The sequence below is a fragment of the Schistocerca nitens genome, chromosome 7 (genome assembly GCF_023898315.1).
Source record: "Schistocerca nitens isolate TAMUIC-IGC-003100 chromosome 7, iqSchNite1.1, whole genome shotgun sequence".
NCBI classification, from domain to species: domain Eukaryota; kingdom Metazoa; phylum Arthropoda; class Insecta; order Orthoptera; family Acrididae; genus Schistocerca; species Schistocerca nitens.
In genome coordinates, this window is record NC_064620.1 from 347069003 (window position 1) to 347094015 (window position 25013).

Consider the following 25013-nt stretch of genomic DNA (forward strand, 5'->3'; position numbering starts at 1 on the left):
TCCCCGATGTTATTCAATCTGTATATTGATCAAGCAGTAAAGGAAACGAAAGAAAAATTCGGAGTAGGTATTAAAATTCATGGAGAAGAAGTAAAAACTTCGAGGTTCGCCGATGACATTGTAATTCTGTCAGAGACAGCAAAGGACTTGGAAGAGCAGTTGAACGGAATGGACATGGTCTTGAAAGGAGGATATAAGATGAACATCAACAAAAGCAAAACGAGGATAATGGAATGTAGTCAAATTAAATCGGGTGATGCTGAGGGAATTAGATTCGGAAATGAGACACTTAAAGTAGTAAAGGAGTTTTGCTATTTAGGGAGTAAAATAACTGATGATGGTCGAAGTAGAGAGGATATAAAATGTAGACTGGCAATGGCAAGGAAATCATTTCTGAAGAAGAGAAATTTGTTAACATCGAGTATAGATTTAAGTGTCAGGAAGTCATTTCTGAAAGTATTTGTATGGAGTGTAGCCATGTATGGATGTGAAACATGGACGATAACCAGTTTGGACAAGAAGAGAATAGAAGCTTTTGAAATGTGGTGCTACAGAAGAATGCTGAAGATAAGGTGGGTAGATCATGTAACTAATGAGGAGGTATTGAATAGGATTGGGGAGAAGAGAAGTTTGTGGCACAATTTGACTAGAAGAAGGGATCGGTTGGTAGGACATGTTTTGAGGCATCAAGGGATCACAAATTTAGCATTGGAGGGCAGCGTGGAGGGTAAAAATCATAGAGGGAGACCAAGAGATGAATACACTAAGCAGATTCAGAAGGATGTAGGTAGCAGTAGGTACTGGGAGATGAAGAAGCTTGCACAGGATAGAGTAGCATGGAGAGCTGCATGAAACCAGTCTCAGGACTGAAGACGACAACAACAACGACATATTGTGTGTGGACAATGCTAGTGAAAAATGAATGAATTGTGTAGCTTGAGCTTTTTCCATTGTTAAACAACTTCTTTGCAAAACATTAATGTGCACTAGGGATAAATCAAATGTAGTTGCTCTGTTTAAAACAGACTGACCTTGTGTTTTGGATGATGGAGGTGCCATTGTACATTTGGCTGTACTGAGTTTTCTGTGGTGTTCCTAAATTATTTCAGGCAAGTGCTGGGATGGTTCCTACCATAAGGCCATCACCGACTACCTGTCCCATCCTTGTCAAACTAAACTTTTAAGTATGTAAATGGCAGTGTACATAAATTATGCTTTTTTTCTTTCTTTTTTTCTTCTCCTTCTCCTTCTTCTTCTTCTTCTTCTTCTTCCTCCTCCTCCTCCTCCTCCTCCTCAAACTGTAGTATCATGGATGTCCAGTTTCATCAGTGGAACTGTGTTGGGTTTTAACACTACCCCTGATGTATGTTAAAAGAAAAAGAGAAGAAGCACACACCTGTGACAGAGACACCCAACAAGAAGTAAATTTAGCAGTAAACTCAAATTTTTCCTGTTTTCTGGGTAGGTACAACAAACAGTTTACATCCTCTCTATTGTATCTATCATGATTTGTGTGCCAAAAATATTTAACTCTTGCTTTATAACAAGTATGAGGCATACTGTGACTGAAAGAAGTGCTTACAATGGTGTTTTATTACAAAAAATGTTTTATTACAAAATAACAGTATACGTAATGAAAACTGCATAACAAATATTTCTTCATAGCTTGTGATTACACCATAAAAACTTTAACTATTCCATGTAAAACATCCATAGGTCTAATCACACCAGCAGCAATACACTGACAAAATTAAATTTGGTACTGATATTCAATACAACACAGATTGACAGCTGGACTGTAAATGCATAATACCATTTAATATTACATTATTTCCCAGACTAATAGCAGTAATGCATTAATAATGCATTAATAAGTCACTTATACAGTAACCATCTGTAAAATCTTAAATATTCTTCATTCCTTAGCAACTTTTCATTTGTCTACTGCTTGTCATAAACACAACAACTTCTGTGAACAGATAGTCGAATCTTAAGTTTTAGATGCAGTGACATGTCTGTTTAGTGAAGCAAGTGAAGTAGTGACAAGTACATACATTGCTTTGGTAAATATATTTCTTAGCACTCTTCTATAGAAACTTTTCTATGTACAATGATTCATACAGAAACATAGCTTTAGACAACTTCAAGTTACATATCTTGAAACTTCAGAAAATACAAGCACCGACTCTCACATAATTAAATCTTTAATTTGTTATTAGACTAACACACTTAAAATTGTTTTAGAATGAAAATGTGCCTTACTGGAATATGAAAGTGTCTGAGTAGAAGATTTAACATAGATGTTTTCTCTTCATATATATATGTATGTATATGTATATTTCAATTAGCACATACAAAATAATTTGAAAATAATGGCTTCCTATTTGAAACACCAAATTTGAAGCATTTTCAAATTACAGGTCTGGAGAATTTTGAAATAACTGCTTCTTGTTGAACTTTGCAAAAGCTGTCTGCAGTTATAATGTCTTTTCATAATTCTGTTACCTTTTATGTATTTATGTTTCAATTAAATAGTCTATAATGTTATTAAAATGGAAGCACATACCTGCAACCATTTAAACTAGCAACAGACAGTATTTTCTGCACAGTAATATAAGATGGAAATTTTTCTTTCTCACAACTTACGAGACTGAGATGTTACAAAGGATGAAATATATTACTCACTGTGAACTATGAAATTAACCTGTCATATTTTCAGTGGTATTAGGTAGTGAAAGAAGATCAGCATACATGACCATCCCATGTAATTTTGTATTTATTCTGCTTATATAAAATTAAAGAAGAGTCTCCTATATTTAGCCACATAAGACTAAATAACACAAAAAATTAACATTTTTAATAACATAGAATAAAAATTAAGAATAAATTTGAAGCAGAAGCAGTATTTCTCACCTGAACTGATTGAAATATGAAGAGAATTATTCCTTTTTATTTTTTAAACTGAGAAATCTTAGCCATAATTAACTGAATACACTTACTGCTTTTCATAAAATTAATAAATCACCAAATGAAAATAACTTATATATGTTATAAATGCCAACAGCTCAATTGTGAATTAATATATAAACAGTAACCACTTAAAAGAAAGTTAGGTGAACATATTGCACATTTAGAAGAGATTAATAGGTTGATACAAACAACTGAATCTTAGATATGTAACTGTTTATTAATTGAAATTAAGCACAATAATGATATTGTTTATCCATGTCCAGTAAAGCAGTTACTGCGTACATAAAAAGAAAAAAAAAAATTTCAGAAATGGAGAACTAATCATTGTACTGTGATACTAATTTGAAAAGATTTTGGCTACAAATGCCATTCACTAATTTAAAAAAAAGTACTGTCTAGTGTTGAATTGCAGAAATTATCTTTGGATCAATAACAGTTTAAGTTACTATTAGAACAGATGGTTTTGTGGAAAATGTGGACTGATATGGCAGATGACTTCATTGCCTGTAAGAAAGCTTTTGAGCTGTGGAAATGGTTGTTTTTTTTGTGAGTACACAGTTCATTTGCAAAGGCTGAATAAGAATGGTCAGCATATTTTTAGCCATTTGCTACACTTTACAGTCATGTACATCCAATACAAGTCAAAATAACTATGCTCCTGACATCATCTTTATATTTCCTGAACATTGGATTCTATCTCAGCTTTCTGTTCTACTCTGACATTGGTTGATTGATTGTGGTGTATATGTGAAGAGAAATTTGATTAATCTATACTTGAGGAGGGGACAGTAATAAACTTTAGTAAACTTATCAAAATTTTCAGTTGAAAACATTATGTTTATGAATTTACTAAATACTGTCAGTATGTTAGCAACATATTAACTGACATAAGTGTTGTAGTTTGTGATTTTGTGTCTCTGTAATTTTTCAATCTTTATTTGAAGTTAACAAACATGAGATATTTTGAAGCCATAAACACTGGCAAAAAAATGAAGGAACTGTGAGGTTTCACAAAACAGGGCACAAAGGACAATCAGAACTATAAGCTTTTCACTATCCAGCTGATTTAAAATTAAATTCAATGAAGACCTGCAATTAACTTTGAAATAAATAACTCACTAGTTACTAAAACATTTCAATGTACTTTGAGATGCACAAACTTTAGGCACTATTGCAAACACTGCTGCACAGTCTGAATTTTGCAATTGTTAGCTGCATTTCTTGAGAACTCATGACTCTATGAAATGATGCAATTGGAGTACCAGCAGAAGTTTATTTGTCTGTATGAAAACCCTCAACTCTCGGAGAGACGGTGATGGTACATATAATTAAAAACCACATTACCATATGATCTGCATCTTGGATGGAATTCCTTCACTTTTATAGACATAGACTATAAATTTATTGTAATAAATGTAACTGCACTTGTAGACTGACTTTGCAAAGGAATTTTACAGTCTTCTTACTGGGTTCTTATGATCTGTACTAAAAAGTCTCTCTTCATAGACAACTAGATTCTACACTTAGATGTCCTTTTCAAGTTAGCTTTTACATTTAATATGCATTATTTATTAACTAGTTGTTTATCATAAAAATATATTTATTTTTAAGTAACAATACTTACAACCACTGTTTAGTATACAGTCGTTATGTCTACACAATGTTCATTAGTTTCTTGTGAGTACTCTCCCAACAGAAGTGTATAACTTGGAGTATATGTAGTTGAAAGCCCACACAGTGTATTTTAATGCTAAGTAGCTGCCCTGTACTTCAGAATTTATTACTATCAAAAATGGTTCTTTGTTATGATTGGTTTTCTTTTGATTCTTATAAAAATATGAAACTTTATGAATAATTTAAAAAAACACATTCAGCTCTGAAGAGGAGTTAATTTGTTACTGTAAAACATCATCAAATGAGTACTGAAAAGCTGAATAGGCAATTCATGACAAAACAAAGAAATGGTGATGGATTATTGGTTTTTAAAATTATTCTCCACCAGCACTATTCTTGATTGTACCAAGTTTACAAATTAGAATAAAATGATTTCAGCAAAGTAGCATTCACATGGTAAACCATGAGGTTTTAAAACATTTTCATTTGCTTCAGCAGTACGGTATTTATTTTATGTATTATAATGAAGTTACATTAGTAATGGTGGGAAAATGTAAGAAAGTTAGACCATGCTGATGATGATGTAAAGTTGTCATTGGTAATGAAAAGTGAGCTAAATTTGTATTTGTTTATAAAATAATTTTTGAACTTTCGATAAAATTAAATTAGTTGTATAATATTCATAGTTTTAAAGATAGTGCCTGGGCAGATATACACAGCAGTATACGGACAAAGAAAATGAAAGTTTTATTTCTGTTGCAGAATATGGCAGAAGTACTCAAGGACTGTGATTTCAGTGCAAAGGTATTTGAAATTTTTACTGGTATATAATGAAATGCAAGATCACCAGTTCTTTCAATTAAAAGAAAATAAAAAATGGAAAGACAGACTATATTCTTATACCAAGGCTAGTCACAGAGATGAATCATTCATATCAACAAGAAGTAGGCCATAAGAGGATTTATAATAATAGAATGAATTTTTATTTGCAGTGTAATGCTGTGTGTGAGTTTTATTGAAATGTAGGGCATTTCAGTGAGAAAGCAGAGGAAAATATGGACTGAAATGTAAATACTACCTGTTCATACAATATGATCAAATATTTGTTCTTCTAAATTTGATTGTCTCTGAACCATTTTAGTGTGATACATGACTTTCATCTGCTGTGACAGCAATATTACTTTGTTGATGTTTTGTTTACAGGAAACTGCACATAGTGTAATGAAGTACAGTAATACACATATATACCCAAGGCCAAAGTTACTAGCAGATTATGCACAAACACTGAATCAGAACTCACAATCTAATTTGTGCATTACAATGTTAAATGGAATAGAAAATACTGCAGCATTATATCAATATAGAAAGACAAAAAGTTAATTTTCTTACTGTTGGTCTCAAGATTTTTTGGCCATCTTTATTGAGTATATTCCACAACAGAAATTTATTCATAAATAAGCAGTTTTATGCAATATCTTATTAAGAAAGGCTTGATCTAAGAAATGACCACTTCTTGTTAATATTCTACTGCCTGAAAAGGAAAGGGAAACTGTAATAAGAGAATAAAATAAAAATACTGCCATAGGAGGAAAGTTACACACTGGTAAACAACTGCATATGTTGCACTTGTATCTGGCACAATTCTTTTATTGTGCCTTTGTGATTGCAGCATTCAGCTACTGTATTCCATGGCTGTGATGCAAAAACAGAGGTGCTCAAGTACAGCACCATGATTATCTTCTCGGCAGAAAATAGAGAGACATTTCACAGAAACTGCACAATTGCAGCCTCACTGTTCTGCTATTGTTTGAAAGAGAAAAGATTTGTTCCAAACTCCCATTCTTCAAAATCCAGTGGTCCAAAGCAGTCATTAAAGAATGACTCCATTACTCGGTACAAGTGATTTTTGACTCCAGAGAATGTGTTTCCTTCATCGGGATATGTCTGGAACAAGAAAGCAGAAACCACAATGTTACCCAGGCAAAAGATCTTTTGCTTACCAGTCATACAGCAATGTCTTTCACTAGAATGACATGGCTGAATATGTATCATCCAGACAGCGTTCTATAATTAGGAAAGAGGAGTTCAAAGAATGAAAAGGTTATATATGAAGGTAATAAAAAAAATCTGAATATGAAAATTGAGAAGTGTAGGCCCTTGAGATCTGAAACACACACACAAGCATGTCCCCTGCGCCCCCCCCCCTCCCCCCACACACACGCACAAAAAGAAACCACTGTCTCTGGCCACTGAGACCACACTCTGCAGCCAGAGATAGTGGTCATGTGTGTGTGTGTGTGTGTGTGTGTGTGTGTGTGTGTGTTTTCCAAATGAATTTTTGAAAGTTATCACAAAGTATTACTTTGACTGTCAAATCAATTATGCCACTATAGTGACAAGCGACTGGTCAATCTACACCTCAAGCACGAAAGAAAAAGGCATCACGAGATTCAAAAACAGATGAGCAATGGGGTGCAAGACTGAAAAGACATTTGAGTACACACTGTTCAAGACCATTCATCTGCAACAGTCGAGGAACGGAAAGCAAGACTGGGTACTATTCAAGCGCACACTACTCAGTACATATGAACACTGAATGCTGATTTACAGCTTGGTGTATTCCATTCTGATGTTAATGTTATTACAGTCTTCATCCGAATTGGTTATGAGAAAAATGGATAAATTATGTTTGTACAACAGTGCCTTCAGATTTATGGACGAAACTCCACAAATGTTCTGTGTGGGTGGAGAAATGAAATTGCCAGAATTAAAATCACCAATCAAACCATTGTAAATATTGGAATCAGGTGACACAAGCCAATCAAAATGTTTCTTGGCAAACAAACCCAAGTACAGTTCATGTTTACAAATGACATTGTTCAGTGCAACAAACATTACATGAGAATTACACAACATTGAAACTGCTAGGGCAAATGTATCATTATGCAGGACCACTATTACCACTGCTGAATACAGATTACAAATTTATTTCATGGGAAATTATAGTTGTATTACAAACCTTATTTCATCAACAGTATGAATTAAGTCAATAATTCAGACCTGCCCTTGAACAAATGCCAACATTTAACTGCAAAGTTTTAGTTACAGCTGACAAAACACCTGTCAGCCAACATGAAAGACAGTAAAATGCACCAACAATTGATGATGTGATGATTGTTATAGTTCTTCACAGCAGAAATTGTAATGCTCATTGGGTCTTAGAAGCACATCACTCATATGATGGATTACAATACCTGATTTTATTTTTGTGCTCTCATTTGCCACAGACAACATGCTAGGTGTGTCTCTTCATAATTCGTAGGATGGCACCAAACATTCCTAGTACTCTCACCAGAGACAGCCACACAGCAACCAGTAGCCACCAACTGATGGCCATTACATGCACATGCCCTCCTCAGTTGGCACATGCGGCGCCACTGCCAAAGTGTATAAGAGGCTGCTGCAAGCTATCTCAGCCCACCTTTGGTATTGTACAGACTTGGCTATGGACTCTCACACTTTCGACATTGTATTGAATGTGACTGTACTAGTGTTTCTCAGCCCACTGAGTTAAGTAAACAGTTTTTACCTAACTGTTCTTGTGTCTCTCATTCTCCGCTGTCTACAAAAGGGTACAGTAACATTGGCGCTGAGGCTGATCCTTCGTTTGCCTGTTATCTGACGGACTTGTACCCTGCTGAGACCTGACACAACAACACTGTGACAATAATGGTAGAGCATGTCTCTTACAGATCATTTGACAAACACCATGCTTGCCCACTGCATTGTGTTTATACTGACTTTGTTTGTGTCTCAGAACATTCTGACCTGCAACTGCTGTTTTCGTTATTTTCTGTCTGCAGGGGCTGATATTTTTTGCATATTGTTGTCTGTGACTTCTAATTGAGACATCCTTTACAGCTCCAGTGTTTACATTTTGTTTCTGTTTAATGTGTATTGTGTACTGAATCATGGCCATGTACTGCAGGAACTGTCTCTAAGCCAAGCTATTCAGTTGAAGATTCAGAAAAGTCAACAACTTATGGAAGGAATGAAAAAACTGATGCAATTCCAACTGTTACATGACAGTGCCTCACTCACTGCATCCCAAGCAGTGCCATCACAAGCAATGTCTGTCTGTGCACCACAGTTCTGGGTATTCAATGCACAGCAGGAAGACTGGTTTGAATATCGTGCTCAGCTTGATACCAACTTCATTGCACATCATATTCAAGGTGTGGACAGAAAATGACATTTCTGGCAATGGTAGGTGTTGCAGTATACAGGCTGGGATGTAAACTTTTTCCATCACCCACCTAGAAAGTGTAGACCATGATAACTTGATTTTGGTTGGTTCAAATGGCTCTGAGCACTATGTGACCCAACTTCTGAGGTCATCAGACGCCTAGAACTTAGAACTAATTAAACCTAACTAACCTAAGGACATTACACACATCCATGCCCGTGGCAGGATTCGAACCTGCGACCGTAGCTGTCACGCGGTTCCAGACTGAAGCACCTAGAACCGCACGGCCACACCGGCCAGCTTGATTTTGGTGTTAACCAAGTACTTTAATGATGAAGTGAACATGGCTGCTGCTCCTTACAAAAACAGACAATCATTGATCAAATGGCGCAACAACTGTTGACCTGGCAAGACAAAGGTGTAATCACTCCAGTAGCAGCTAGTCAGCGAGCATCTACTCCAGTAGTCATCACAAAACTATGTAGCAAATTAAGATTGTATGTTGATTTCAAGTCAATGGTGAACCTTGAAAACAGTGACTGACTCATTTCACATTGTCAGACATGTGCAGAGCACCAGGCTGATTCTCCACCTCCAATTTCTTTGGTTGGTCCAAGCCCAGTGCCCCTTGGCAATGGCTATACGTTAATTTTGTGGGCTGATTGTTTTTGGCACTTAAGGCAAATTTCCATTTGTGAAACCAAAGTAACAGACCACAATGGCAAAAAATTCTTACGTCTGATAATCTCAGATAATGGACCACAGTTTACATTGGCAGACTTAAAGCACTTTTGAATTCCAACAACATTCAACATGTGACACGTTGTGAAGCAGAACACTTTGTGAAAACATTTAAGCAACAAATGTAAAATTTATGTGCCTCCCACACATGGGAGCAAGCCCTGGTGATTTTCCTATCCTCATATCATTCCCAGCCACACAACGGCAAGTTACCTGCAGAGCTACTGCACAGACACTGACACAAAGTACTGCTGCATCCACCACATCAGTTGGTCCTTCCTCTGCAACATACTAAATTTAAGTTCAATGATCATGTCTTTTTCAGAGTCTTTGGCCAAAAGATATACTGGGAATGGGGTGTCATCATTCAAGTCTTTGGCTGATTTGTCTGGGTTCGACTGGACTGCACATGGGGCATCAGAATCAGTTCCACTCCTGTCAGCTGTGTGATCCTCCCACAGATTTCTTGGTTTCAGAGGTGGTATCCTACAGGATCTTGCAGCCATAGCTGCTCTCGCTTCTGTCATGTCATACACTGCTGGATGGAGAGCCCATGGATGTGAATATGGTGATGCCAACTCTGCTGCCACCACAGTCAGCAGCCCCAGCCACAGAGGTCTGGTCCTCTACATACCGCCACTTTCCTGTATGCCTCCAAGGACCCACCAGTCACTGTTGCATCATCACCAGTTCCAAAAGTTGCTCCACCCCTGGAAGCAAATTTATCTTGGCTGGTGTTCCCAATCATTCACAAGGAGGGAATGAGTTCAGTAACTCGCCATCAGCCACTGTTCCAGCTCCTGCCTCCTCAGTGACACCTGCTTCCAACTTTCAATCCCCGCCCCCCTTCCTCCCCCCCACTGCCTCCCTCCCGTTCCTGTTGTTATTAGCAATGTCGGTACATAACAACAGTGAAGAGATTTCTGGGGGAGGAATATAGTGTCGTTCAACACAGAAACGACACCAGGTGTGTCCATTTGTAATTCACAGGTGGGCACCAGAAATTCCTAGTACCTTCTCCAGAGGCAGCCACAGAGCAACCGATGGCCACCAACCAAAGGCCAGTGCTGGTAGTGCTGCTGCGGGAGTGTGTAAGATGCTGCCACAAGCTATCATCAGCCCACCTTCTGTATTGTGATATACACCTGGGAGTACTCAGTCTCTTTCTTAGTGATTACATTATTACAGACTTGAGTAAGGACTTGGACATTCTTGCTATTGTATTGAATCTGAATACACTAGTGTTCTTCAACAGACTGATTTAAATAAACGATTTTTACCTAACTTTTGTTGTGTCTCTCATTCTGTGCTTTCTGCCTTTATAACCCAAGCATCACAACATGATACAATAATTTTGCCAAGGGGAAGGAAGTTGCTATCATTTCAACATTGTAATGAGAAATCCCAAAGAGATAAACAAATGAATAGGAAACTCAGTGGCTATTCATATTGATTTGTGAAAATGTTGAAAATATTGTAAAATGTCAACAACTATTCAATCAATATATTGTTGATACATATGCAAAAATAAAAACTGAATGACTTTTTTATTTTCAATTAAATAAAACCAAGGTATGTTCCACTTACTGATGGCCACGTTTACAGGAAAGTACTCAGTCTCAGTATTCATGCATGAATACACACAAGATGCAATGGAAAATGTTCATGCATATGGCCACCCCAAATTATAAGATAAAATAAAGTAACTTTTGCTAACTGGGCAGTCATCAGATCATTGTGATATTTATCCAAGTGTGTTCAAACAAAAATTGAAATCTTTAATGGATTTCATTGTGAAGCATCATGTTTTCGGAGAGACATGCTGTTGGATGTATTCCAGTGAGTGACAAAAGGGGAAGTTGCCACATGTGCACATTTTGAGTTAGTTGATCAAAAAACACACATCACATCAAATTAATTAAGTCATCGCAACAGAAATACCAGATGTCAGTATTTATTCAGACTTATTTGAAGTCATCACCAAATGAATCATGGCCCATGTGGCTTACTCAACAATAATTCATCATGAATGGCTGATGGAAAACACACAAAATGGTACCCAAGACACAACTGCTGAGAATATCATTAGCAATGATGGGTATCCACTGTATTATCAATGATCAACTGAAGACAACAGCAAAGCCATCACTTTTGAAGCATGAAACATTGATGTTGAAGCTGATAATAATTGGGTTGTACTATACTCACCATTATCCTTGAAAATGTATGAAGCACACATGAATGCTGAGCAATTTGGAGGAATGGATCAAGTAAATTTGAAAATATACCAGTAAAGACAGTTTTTGGAGTGGGAAATGTTGCAGTATCTGTCTATGAAATTTACCAATATCACCTGAGATGCTACATTAGTAACAATGATGCAGTATGTTGCATTTTATCATTTGAAATCTATGAATGACAGCTAACAGTTTGTCGTTTGGCAGTGGACCTTGAAAATGGGAAGTGTGCATACTTTACAACACAAAACGTACATGCAAGAGCATTGTCACATTAAATGCATTGTTCTCACAGCGACGGGATAATATGTTTGCTAAGATGTTATGTTACTCTGAAGTGCCAACATATTACACATGGAATGCATCAGTGAACAAGTTTCATCACTGCAAAAGATGTGTAGCAGGACAATCCAATTTATATATGACTGACATGTTAATGCATCTGTGCATTTCTAGAATGAAATTTTCACTGTACAGTGGAGTGTGTGCTGATATGAAACTTCCTGGCAGATTAAAACTGTGTGCCAGACCAAGACTTGAACTCGGGACCTTTTCCTTTCATGGGCAAGTGCTCTACCATCTGAGCTACCCAAGCATGACTCACACCCCGTCCTCACAGCTTTAATTCCGCCAGTACCTCGTCTCTTACCTTCCAAACTTCACAGAAGCTCTCCTGCGAACCTTGCAGAACTAGCACTACTGGAAGAAAGGATATTGCGGAGAGGTGGCTTACCCACAGCCTGGGGGATGTTTCTAGTATGAAATTTTCACTGTACAGCGGAGTGTGTGCTGATATGAAGCTTCCTGGCAGATTAAAACTGTGTGCAGGACTGAGACTTGAAGTCAGGACCTTTGCCTTTTGCTGGCAAGTGCTCTACCAACTGAGCTATCCAAGCACGACTCATTCCCTGTCCTCACAGCTTTAATTCTTCCAATACCTCGTCTGTGGAGTGTAGAGTGAAAATTTCATTCTAGAAACATCCCCCCCCCCCCCCCCCCCCCAGGCTGTGGCTAAGCTATGTCACCACAATATCCTTTCTTCCAGGAGTGCTAGTTCTGCAAGGTTCGCAGGAGAGCTTCTGTTAAGTTTGGAAGGTAGGAGATGAGGTACTGGTGGAATTAAAGCTGTGAGCACGGGGCGTGAGTCATGCTTGGGTAGCTCAGTTGGTAGAGCACTTGCCCGCGAAAGGCAAAGGTTCCGAGTTCGAGTCTCGGTCCGGCACACAGTTTTAATCTGCCAGGAAGTTTGCATCTGTACATTATTCACACAAACAATGCTGAATGATTGCATTGTGATTACTGTTAATCAATGTATGTGAACTGACTTCTTCCAAGAATTGAGAACAGTAAAATATGTTGCACTTGTTGTGAAGCTTGCCAAGAATTAAGTCTGACTGATAATGATGCACACTGGGGCACTTAACTTGCTGATGCATTGAATACTATACAACCAAAATAGATACACACATTATTTGCAATCATATTGACAGCATGCTTCCCATCCATTCCAAAAGATCAGTGGGAAAGATGAAATGAATGAAGATGTCCTACTTCATCAATGTGCTACGAATCATATTTTGGATATCTGATTCACACCAAATGTGTATAATGATCAGTTTTGATTGAATTAATATGTTTGGCAATTGCTAACAAAGCACTGGAGCATTTGTGAATGAATGTGCTGAATTGATTTGAAAAAGATCATCTCAATCATGATTTACAACAAGAAATACAATTAATGATATGATTATAATAGAGGGAAACATTCCACGTAGGAAAAATATATCCAAAAACAAAGATGATGTGACTTACCAAATGAAAGTGCTGGCAGGTCGACAGACACACAAACAAACACAAACATACACGCAAAATTCAAGCTTTCGCAACAAACTGTTGCCTCATCAGGAAAGAGGGAAGGAGAGGGAAAGACGAAAGGATGTGGGTTTTAAGGGAGAGGGTAAGGAGTCTCCAATCCCGGGAGTGGAAAGACTTACCTTTGGGGGAAAAAAGGACGGGTATACACTCGCACACACACACATATCCATCCACTCATATACAGACACAAGCAGACATATTTTGGTCTTTAAATATGTCTGCTTGTGTCTGTATATGAGTGGATGGATATGTGTGTGTGTGCGAGTGTATACCCGTCCTTTTTTCCCCCTAAGGTAAGTCTTTCCGCTCCCGGGATTGGAATGACTCCTTACCCTCTCCCTTAAAACCCACATCCTTTCGTCTTTCCCTCTCCATCCCTCTTTCCTGATGAGGCAACAGTTTGTTGCGAAAGCTTGAATTTTGTGTGTATGTTTGTGTTTGTTTGTGTGTCTGTCGACCTGCGAGCACTTTCATTTGGTAAGTCACGTCATCTTTGTTTTTGGATATAAGAAATACAATTAGATGTTTATGAATTGGGTACAACTGTTTACACAAATCTTCTGAAATTGGTTACACAAAAATGCATTATTTATGAGAGAATAATGCATGCAGTTACAAGCCAAAGCAACATATTGTATTTCCAAGATACACCCAGAGACATAAGCAAAACTATCATTTCACTTATTTTGACAAATACACAGTAACAAAGAAAATATTGCACTAGCAATCACATCACCTAGAACTGTGTCAGTGTTTCTGGTTGGTGGCGAAACAGCACATTCAGCACTGAAATTGTCAATGAATAAGCAAATCACTGAAATACCAACATGCAATATCAACAAAAATTCTGGGATCGGCCAAGTGCTCAAGTCATGTCAGCTCATTATATGGGACAAATGTACTATGGTGCAAAAGAAACCATTTGATGTGCTTCATCATACATTCCTCGGATTTTAATATTTGAAAGAAAGTAAATAGCTCTTTGGTGGCATACTCATTTTATTGTTTGGTGATTTTCAACAAACTGTACCAGGTTGCGGAGGTATGTGGCGTTAGATGTTTACCCACAAGTCATGTAATTCACATAAATAATGGGCCACTTATTTTTGTATGCGGTGATGGCACCTGATGGTGACTCAGATGTGCTCTTTATGGTTTACAACAGGCAAATTTGCTCATTGGCACATTAATGTGAGTTCACTATGATGCTCCTCAAATCACTGTAGCATGGTTCTGGCTCCGAGCCATGGGAAATTATACTGCTGAAATATGACATCGCATTCGGGGAAGACATCAAGCATGAAGGAAAGCAGGTGGTTTGCAGCTGTCTGTATGTCTCCAATTATTACCACAGGTGCCATGCAAGCCCAGGAGAATGTCTCCTGTAGCTTAATACTGCTCCCGCCAGCCTGCGTCCGTGGCGTGCTGCACATTTTGAGCAGCTGTTCACCTCGATGATGGCATTTGTGGAGATGACCATCGACCAAGTGTAGCAAAAATGTGATTCACCTCAACAGCCAACACATTTCAACTGATCTACAGTCAATTCCCAATGGTGCCATGCCCACTGCAATCGTAATTGATGATGTCATTGGCTCAGCGTATGTATACATAGGGGTGGTCTGCTGCAGAGCTCCCTGTTCGACAATGTACGATGGACGGTGTCCTCTGAAACACTTGTGTGTGCACCAGCATTGTGTACTTTCGCCAAAGATGGCACAAATCAACATCAATCCTACTTTAAAGAGCAGACAAACTTCTGAACCTCACGTCCTGTCATGGATGTCCAACCATTTAACACATAGTGGTAGTTTCACTGTCCTTCTACTTCTTTCCGTAGGTGCTCACGACAGTAGCATGTGAACAATCAACCAGTTTTGCCGTTTTCAAGATACTCATTCACATAAACTAAACTCTGCCTGGACAGGCCATGAAGGCCAAATGTTACTGACCGGCCACCACGTCATCCTCAGCCTACAGGCATCACTGGATGTTGATAAGGAGGGGTATGTGGTCAGCACAGCACTCTCCTGGCCATATGTCAGTTTTCAAGACCGGAGCTGCTACTTCTCAATCAAGTAGCTCCTCGGTTTGCCTCACAAGGGCTGAGTGCACCCTGCTTACCAACAGCACTTGGCAGACCAGATGGTCACCCATCAAAGTGCTAGCCCAGCCCGGCAGTGCTTAACTTCAGGGATCTGACGGGAACCGATGTTACCACTGCAGTAAGACCATTGGCTTTATTTGTTCACATGCTGTGCATAATAATAATAATAATAATAATAATAATAATAATAATAATAATAATCCCCGTGGAGGCCCGGGAAAAGAATAGGCCTCCGGTATGTTCTGCCAGTTGTAAAAGGCGACGAAAAGAACAAACCACTAATAGGGCTAACCCCCCTTTTAGTGTGATGAGTTGGTTCAGGACAGAACTAAAGAAGCCTCGGACAAGCGCCGTCATGGTCGGGGACGACGCTTGAACCCTATGCCCGCCCACAATGGTAACGACACTGCTAGCCAACTGGAAAATGATTTAAATCCAAATAGAGGTGTTTTGCAGGATATGCTTCCTACAAACACCCTAGAAGGAAAACAAAGGCAGAGGATGAGATGGTCAGATGAAGTTAATCGACACCTCATGTTCTGTTATTACCAAGCAACAAACCTAGGAACCAACACAACTGGATACAGATCACAAGTATACACAACATTTATTACCAGATACCCAGAATTAAAATTTTTAACAGATTAACGACTAGCTGATCAGATCCGTGTAATAATCAAAAATAACAGGATACCCCAGTCAGAATTAGAAAACATCAAACAACAAGTACAACAAATACTGGAACAAAATAATGTGCAAACAGAAGAAGAAGAAAATAGAGTAATGGACTCAAATATCCCAGAGCAAACAAACAAAGAACAACACGCATCAATTAAACAATCAGAGGAAAACGAAATCTTGCGACAGCCACCAGAACAAGCACAAATAGAACACGAAGTGACACACATGTTAGATATAGAAGAAAAATTTCAGCTGACATATATAGAATACAAAGACACAAATACAGACATTAGACCATTCTTGCATAGACTGCCAAGTAACCCACAAGTCGAAACAACAATAGAAACTATCAACACAATCATACACAACAAAATAAATGAGTATACAACTATGGAAGAGTTACAACTACTGGTTTATATAGGAGCACTCACTACACTAAATATACACACTAGGCAGAGATCAGAACCAACCAACACACAGAAGAAACCCACAAAACCAGCATGGCAACACAGGCTACAGATCTGAATAGAAAAACTGAGAAAGGACATCGGACAGCTAACACAATTTATAAGAAATGAAATGTCAGAAAAAAAACGAAAAAGGTTAGGTAAAATCTCACAAGAAGAAGTGATAGAGCAATTAGATGAGAAGAAGCAGAAATTACAAGCATTGGCCAAACGACTTAGGAGATACAAAAAAAGTGAAAATAGAAGGAAACAAAACCAAACATTCAACGCAAACCAAAAGAAATTTTACCAGACAATAGATAACACACACATTAAAATAGACAATCCACCAAACATAACAGACATGGAACACTTCCGGAGCAACATATGGTCAAACCCGGTACAACATAACAGGCATGCACGGTGGATACAAGCATAAACAGACACATACAAGATGATACCACAAATGCCTGAAGTGATAATTTTGCAACATGAAGTCACCCAAGCTATTAATTCTACTCACAATTGGAAAGCCCCTGGAAAAGATAAAATAGCAAATTTCTGGCTAAAGAAGTTCACCTCAACACATTCACATCTAACTAAATTATTTAACAGTTACATTGCAGACCCATACACATTCCCTGATACACTTACACATGGAATAACTTATCTGAAACCTAAAGATCAAGCAGACACAGCAAACCCAGCTAAATATCGCCCCATAACATGCCTACCAACAATATACAAAATATTAACTTCAGTCATTACACAGAAATTAATGACACATACAACATAGAACAAAATTATAAATGAAGAACAAAAAGCCTGTTGCAAAGGAGCACGAGGATGTAAAGAGCAAATGATAATAGATGCAGAGGTGACATATCAAGCTAAAACTAAACAAAGGTCGCTACACTACGCATACATTGATTACCAAAAAGCTTTTGATAGTGTACCCCACTCATGGTTACTACAAATATTGGAAATATACAAAGTAGATCCTAAATTGATACAGTTCCTAAACATAGTAATGAAAAATTGGAAAACCACACTTAATATCCAAACAAATTCAAATAATATCACATCACAGCCAATACAGATTAAGCGTGGAATATACCAAGGAGATTCATTAAGTCCTTTCTGGTTCTGCCTTGCTCTGAACCCACTATCCAACATGCTAAATAATACAAATTATGGATACAATATCACTGGAACATACCCAAACAAAATCACACATTTGCTATACATGGATGATCTAAAACTACTGGCAGCAACAAATCAACAACTCAACCAATTACTAAAGATAACAGAAGTATTCAGCAATGATATAAATATGGCTTTTGGAACAGACAAATGTAAGAAAAAGAGCATAGTCAAGGGAAAACACACTAAACAAGAAGATTACATATTGGATAACCACAGTGACTGCATAGAAGCGATGGAAAAAACAGTTGCCTATAAATATCTAGGATACAGACAAAAAATAGGAGTAGATAATACAAATATTAAAGAAGAACTAAAAGAAAAATATAGACAAAGACTAACAAAAATACTGAAAACAGAACTGACAGCAAGAAACAAGACAAAAGCTATAAATACTTATGCCATACCAATATTGACCTACTCATTTGGAGTAATGAAATGGAGTAACACAGACCTAGAAGCACTCAATACACTTACACGATCACAATGCCACAAATATAGAATACATCACATACATTCAGCAACAGAAAGATTCACATTAAGCAGAAAGGAAGGAGGAAGGGGATTTATCGACATAAAAAAACCTACATTATGGACAGGTAGACAATTTAAGAAAATTCTTTATAGAACGAGCAGAAATCAGCAAAATACACAAAGCAATCACTCATATAAATACATCTGCTACACCACTGCAATTTCATAACCACTTCTACAACCCTTTAGATCACATAACATCAACAGATATGAAGAAAGTAAATTGGAAAAAGAAAATACTACATGGCAAGCACCTGTATCATCTAACACAGCCACACATCGATCAAGATGCATCCAACACATGGCTAAGAAAAGGCAATATATACAGTGAGACGGAAGGATTCATGATTGCAATACAGGATCAAACAATAAACACCAGGTATTACAGCAAGCATATTATTAAAGATCCCAATACCACAACGGATAAATGCAGACTTTGCAAACAACAAATAGAAACAGTAGATCACATCACAAGCGGATGTACAATACTAGCAAATACAGAATACTCCAGAAGACATGACAATGTTGCAAAAATAATTCATCAACAGCTTGCCTTACAACATAAACTTATAAAACAACACGCTCCCACATACCAGTATGCACCACAAAATGTACAGGAGAATGATGAATACAAATTATACTGGAACAGAACCATTATAACAGATAAAACAACACCACATAACAAACCTGACATCATACTCACTAATAAAATGAAGAAATTAACACAACTAATCGAAATATCCATACCCAATACAACAAATATACAGAAGAAAACGGGAGAAAAAAATTGAAAAATACATCCAACTGGCTGAGGAAGTCAAGGACATATGGCATCAGGATCAACTACCACACAATATCCACCAGTACATCAACGCAATACAGCTACATCCAAACATATATATATACAACTACAGAAATCTGTAATTATTGATACATGTTCAATTACCTGAAAGTTCCTAAATGCAATGTAACATATACCGTACAGTTAAAAGGAAGTCACCCTTGATCAAGGTCCACATCACTTTCCATTTTTAACCAGACATAACGTCTGAGAAAGGAAAAAAAGAAATAATAATAATCTTCCTTTTGTCAGATTTCCCATTTGCAGCCCTTATCTTTGATAGGGTGATCCCCTGTCCGTGTCTGCTCCACTTATATACTTTTGTTACCAAGACACATGCTCATAATGCCACAAGATGGTAACCAGTGTCGTGGAGGGCACTGGTACCCCCTTAGTACCCATTCATAGGGGTGGGAAGATGGTGATAGGGGAGACAGTAAAAAAGTCTGAAACTTGCATAATATCCAAAGGCTTTCAGAGTCATCAGCTAATTGGTAATAGACCTCATAACATCTCACTTGTATTGGAGGGATAAAGGAGACATAAAGAAATGAGAAATCCTGGATATGTGGCTAATCTTTAATACATGTGAAAATATAAGTCGTAATTAACTCTGACATTACTTCACTGCCTTAAATGTTTTTGTTTTCCAGAAAACCTTACTTTTTGCCCACTGAGTATAAATTTACATTGATATAAGGCTGAAACAATTAGAATAACCTAAAGACAGCCAAATAATAACATAATTATCAACCCTCTTAGACTCTCATTGGTGCCCTTTGAGATGCAATGATATTTACTGTACTTAACTGTTCATGTTAAGTGCAGTGTTAAATCTTGGTTTAACAAAGTATTGTGCATAGCAATTAATGATTTATGTAGCAGTTTGCATCGCAGCTGTAAGTTTCCACAGTATTCTGTTCACTGGTTGTTTCACTGAAAAGCAGTTCACAAAGTCATTTGTAGCTATATATCATTACTATAATATCTGTATTGTTAAATATAGCAGTTATGCTAATCAATGCTTGGCAGTGTGTCACAAAATGTTGGGTACTGTACCATGCATATAGATATGTCACATTTATACTGTTCGTTGATGCTTCTGTTTTAGTTTTATTGCATGTCCTTGCCCTAGTAAGTAAGTTAATGCACGAGAACAATTCTTTCATTACACTGCATATAAAAAGCGGTGTATTGGTGAACTATATGTGATTAAAGACAGGAAAGATGTAGAAACAGAAGCTAAGGAGTCAATGGTCAATGTACATATGGTTGCAAGCATGAAACAATCAAATGCTCTAGCCTCACACATGAGAGACATGCATGTAGTCTTTACAGTGCATCGTTTGAATATTTCAGTAGCCACAAATGAAAAGAGAAAAGAATATGCAAGTGCTGAGAGAGAATATGAGAGTGTCTACTAGTTTTATGCAGTAAAATTGGATGTGCACCCACCTTCCATAGATGTTAGTGGAAACACTTGAAACCAGTAAAGGGCAATGAATAAATTTGATGATGTAAAAAGTGACTGCTGAGAAATTTTCTTCACTAATATGCTACACAGTGACATGGTGCTAAAATAATTAATCAGAGAAAAGTAATCAGTCATCCAAATGAAAATAAAATCATTGCCCCATGACAGTAACTGTTTTATTTATTTAAGTATGAATCTGAATTCACATACACAACATTTCCTTTACATTAATGTACTTAAAGCAAAAATATAGATTTTATTTAGTTAATTGATGTACTAGCTTACCTGATGCCTGAAGAGCACTCCTTCTTTTGTTAGTGCTCGTACAAGCAACATACTCTGTTGGTAATGCACAGTGTGATCTGCTGTACCATGAATTAACAAGAACATTTTGTCTTGAAGATTTCCTGCTCTTTTTGTTACATCTGCTTTTTCATATCCTAGGTAGTTGTCCTCTCCCTCTGGCAAGCCCATGTATCGCTCTGAGTATGCAGAATCTGTGGATGATACAGTTATGTGGTATAACTATAGGACCAAGATGATTGTACATTCTCTCAACAACAAAATCTCATCTCCTTTTGATGGTGTGTCTGATAGAGAACTACAGATTTGTTTCCTTATAATAAGCCCTATCTTATCTGAAATATGTAATGGTGCATTAACTCAAGGCATTTTTCCAGTGAGGCTGAAATATGCCATTGTTAAACTCCTCTTTAAGAACGTTGATAAGGAAAATATCAGTGCCTACCAAACTGTTACATAGATGACATCATTTTACAAAATTTTTGAGAAGGTGAAGTATTCTTAGTGACAGTGATATCCAACACAAATCATAGTTTGGATTTCAGAAGTGTTGTTCTACTGAGAACACCATTTACATGTTCACACATTCTCTACTCACCAAATTCGACATGCTTTAAATAATAAAATACTGCTGGTTAGTATTTTCTGTGACCTATCTAAAGCATTTGACAGTGTAAATCACAGTATTTTCTGAGATAAATTGAAGTTTTATAGGACTGATGATGTAGCCAACCAATGGATAGTGTCATATCTAAGCAAAAGAATGCAGGAAGTTGTACATAGTAATTTATCCAATATAGTCTGGAGGTGTAATTCTGACTGGGGATAAATCAATTATCAGTTCCCCAAGGCCCATTCTTAGGTCCACTTCTCTTCCTCATATACACAAATGATCTTCCGTTTAATATACAACAAGCAGAATTAGTTGTTTTTGCAGACGGGTAGTACTGCAGTCATTCAAAGCATACAGACAAAAATAAAAGACCCAATAAACAATGTACTTAAAAGTATCATTCAGTGGTGTTCTGTGAATGCTCTCACCCCCAATTTTAAAAAGACACAGCGTATTCAATTCTGCGCATTTAGGTGTATTACACCAGTCAAAAGCTTAACACATGGTGAGGAAATAATAAATAGGTTGGAAACTTCAAAATTCTGAGGTGTCCATATTGATGAGAATTAAACAGGAAAAAGCACAACTTAGAATCATTGCAGATCTCGTAGAGAAATAAATCAGTAAGTTAACAATTTTGCATAATTTCATTCAATGCCTTATGGAATAATGTTCTGGGGCAACTCATTTTTAAGAAAGTCTTCATTGCCCAAAAATGTTCTGTAAGAATAATATGTGGTGCTCACCCACGATCATCTTGTAGACATCTATTTAAGGAATTGGGCTCTCTCTTACTACTGTATCATTGCATTATACTTATTCCTTCATGAAGTTTGTTGAAAATAATCCACTATAGCTGAAATGGAACAATGATGTACATAATTACAATATCAGAAGGAAAAATTAACGTTATCTTTAGCACAAAAAGGGGTGCACGATGCTGCAACAAAAATTTCTGATCACTTATCCAGTGATGTAAAATGTCTGACAGGCAGTAAAGTAAAATTTGAAAACAAACTGAAAAAGTTTGTCCTTGACAACTCCTTCTGTTCCACAGAAGAATTTCTAATGTTGTATTGTGTAAAAAGTGGTGGGTAGGAATCACTAAAGCCTAAAAATGTTTAGCATGTACCCTTATTTACAAATTAATTTGTGATGTGAATGTATAAAGACTTGTTCTGCATCATTACAATTTAGGAACGTGAAACTAACTAACTGACTGATTAAAGTGAAATACTCTCTCTCTCTCTCTCTCTCTCTCTCTCTCTCTCTCTCTCTCTCTGTGTGTGTGTGTGTGTGTGTGTGGGTGTGTGGGTGGGTGTGTAAGGTGGGGGTGGGAGGATTATTTGCTTTGCAGATTATCCAGGCATAATTCATCAGTTTTGAGGAAATAAAAAGGTTCCTGATTCCTGACATTCTATTTTAAATAGAACAAATATATTTGTTTACAATACTCTATTAGGCAAGGGTCTAATGTTTTACTACTGGAAGAGACCGCAAACCACAATCTTACTGTCAGACATTCCTGAAATGTCTGATGATTACTTAATAATCAAAACAGGTATCCTGCATATAGATGAATATAATTCGGCATCCAATTACTTGAGGTCAGATATGGAGAAAAGAGGATTTACCGCTTGCCTTAGGAAGGGATGCAGATACAAGACTTACTAGATTTTGCAATTGCTACACTAGTAGAAATTCATGGAGAGCAAATAGTAATAGTTGCAATATAGAGGGCTCCAGATAGTAATTTTAAGTTATTCATGAAATGAGTTGTTTATTACACATTTTAACTTCTAGATGAAATGAAGTATTACTAAGTGGAAATTTTATGTTCTAAAAAATAATCCTGTATCATTACATTAAATTCTACTAACTCTTGGGTTAAAATTGCATCAGAATATCATACAAAACTAAGAAAATACTTTTCAGAACACCAGTGGGCAATGCTAATGATTGGGTTTAATTGCATTACAAATTATATTGTGAAATTCAAAGTAAAGCTGTTATAACATCAAAATGTACATATTTTTCAGGAAAAAGTTAGGTCCTCTAACAATAGGTTCATAATTGCTGAAATGAGAGACTTTGGAAAAATAATTAACTAGAAAATCACCCCCAAATTACATTTCAAAATAAGTTTGATAAAATTCAGCTGTATGCTAGGTAACTAATTTAGCTTCAGTTGTAGTACAACTGAAGCAGATCTCTTTAAATCAATTAACATGCCTCTCAGTTGTGGATGTCCTATATACAAAATCTTGTGTATGCTAAGTCTCAAAAATAAGTTTTAAATGTTGTCAGCTATCTGTAAAATAAATGTTTCAGTGATTTCCATGAAATCAGTAATATTGTAAGTCTCAGCTGTGTACTAATTTATTTATGCTGCTAACCTCTTTGTAGTGGCACTTTCGGAGACTTACATAATATGCTGTTGCTATATCAAATCACAAAATATTTGAGAAGCTCTTGTAAAACTGAATTTTTAAACACTTGGCACAATATAAAAGCCGGCCGAAGTGGCCGTGCGGTTAAAGGCGCTGCAGTCTGGAACCGCATGACCGCTACGGTCGCAGGTTCGAATCCTGCCTCGGGCATGGATGTTTGTGATGTCCTTAGGTTAGTTAGGTTTAACTAGTTCTAAGTTCTAGGGGACTAATGACCTCAGCAGTTGAGTCCCATAGTGCTCAGAGCCATTTGAACCATTTGAACCACAATATAAAATTCTCTGTAGGAAACAGTTTGGATTTTAAGAAGGAATGTCAACATAACAGGTTTTACAGGAAGCTGTTAATTACCAAGAGTGTGGATTTCTGGTTTGTGGGTTATTCATTCATAGGAATGAATATTTTAATTTAGGATACATTATTATACATGAAACTCATGTTTTACTTCTGGGAGATGATGCAAGCCACCATCCCAATATAAAAAAATACCTGAAATATTTTTATGTTTTTTCCCTTCCCATCTGAGGGTAAATATGGGGCTTCTAACCTTGTGACATGTCCATGACCAATAACCTGTCTATACTTTTGGGTACCCCTTCCCCTGGAAGCTAAAGGTTGATAGTTTCCAACTCAATTAAAGCTGGGAGAGATGGTCAGAGATGGTTCCCTTCAGAGAAC

At 37.0% G+C, this 25013-nt stretch overlaps 1 protein-coding gene and 1 pseudogene across 1 annotated transcript in view; both read right to left on the reverse strand.

Annotated features, from left to right (window-relative positions):
* Positions 1 to 1613: 1613 nt before the first annotated feature.
* Positions 1614 to 25013, reverse strand: part of LOC126195613 (inactive dipeptidyl peptidase 10-like) — an 801628-nt gene continuing 778228 nt past the window's right edge. Inside the window, exons 17-18 of the mRNA XM_049934238.1 lie at positions 21255 to 21466; positions 1614 to 6528 (exon numbers count right to left, since the gene is read on the reverse strand). Coding sequence (XP_049790195.1) covers positions 6385 to 6528; positions 21255 to 21466 — 356 coding nt within the window. The 3' untranslated portion in view covers positions 1614 to 6384. The remainder of the gene's footprint in view (positions 6529 to 21254; positions 21467 to 25013) is intronic.
* Positions 15805 to 15922, reverse strand: LOC126196403 (5S ribosomal RNA; annotated as a pseudogene).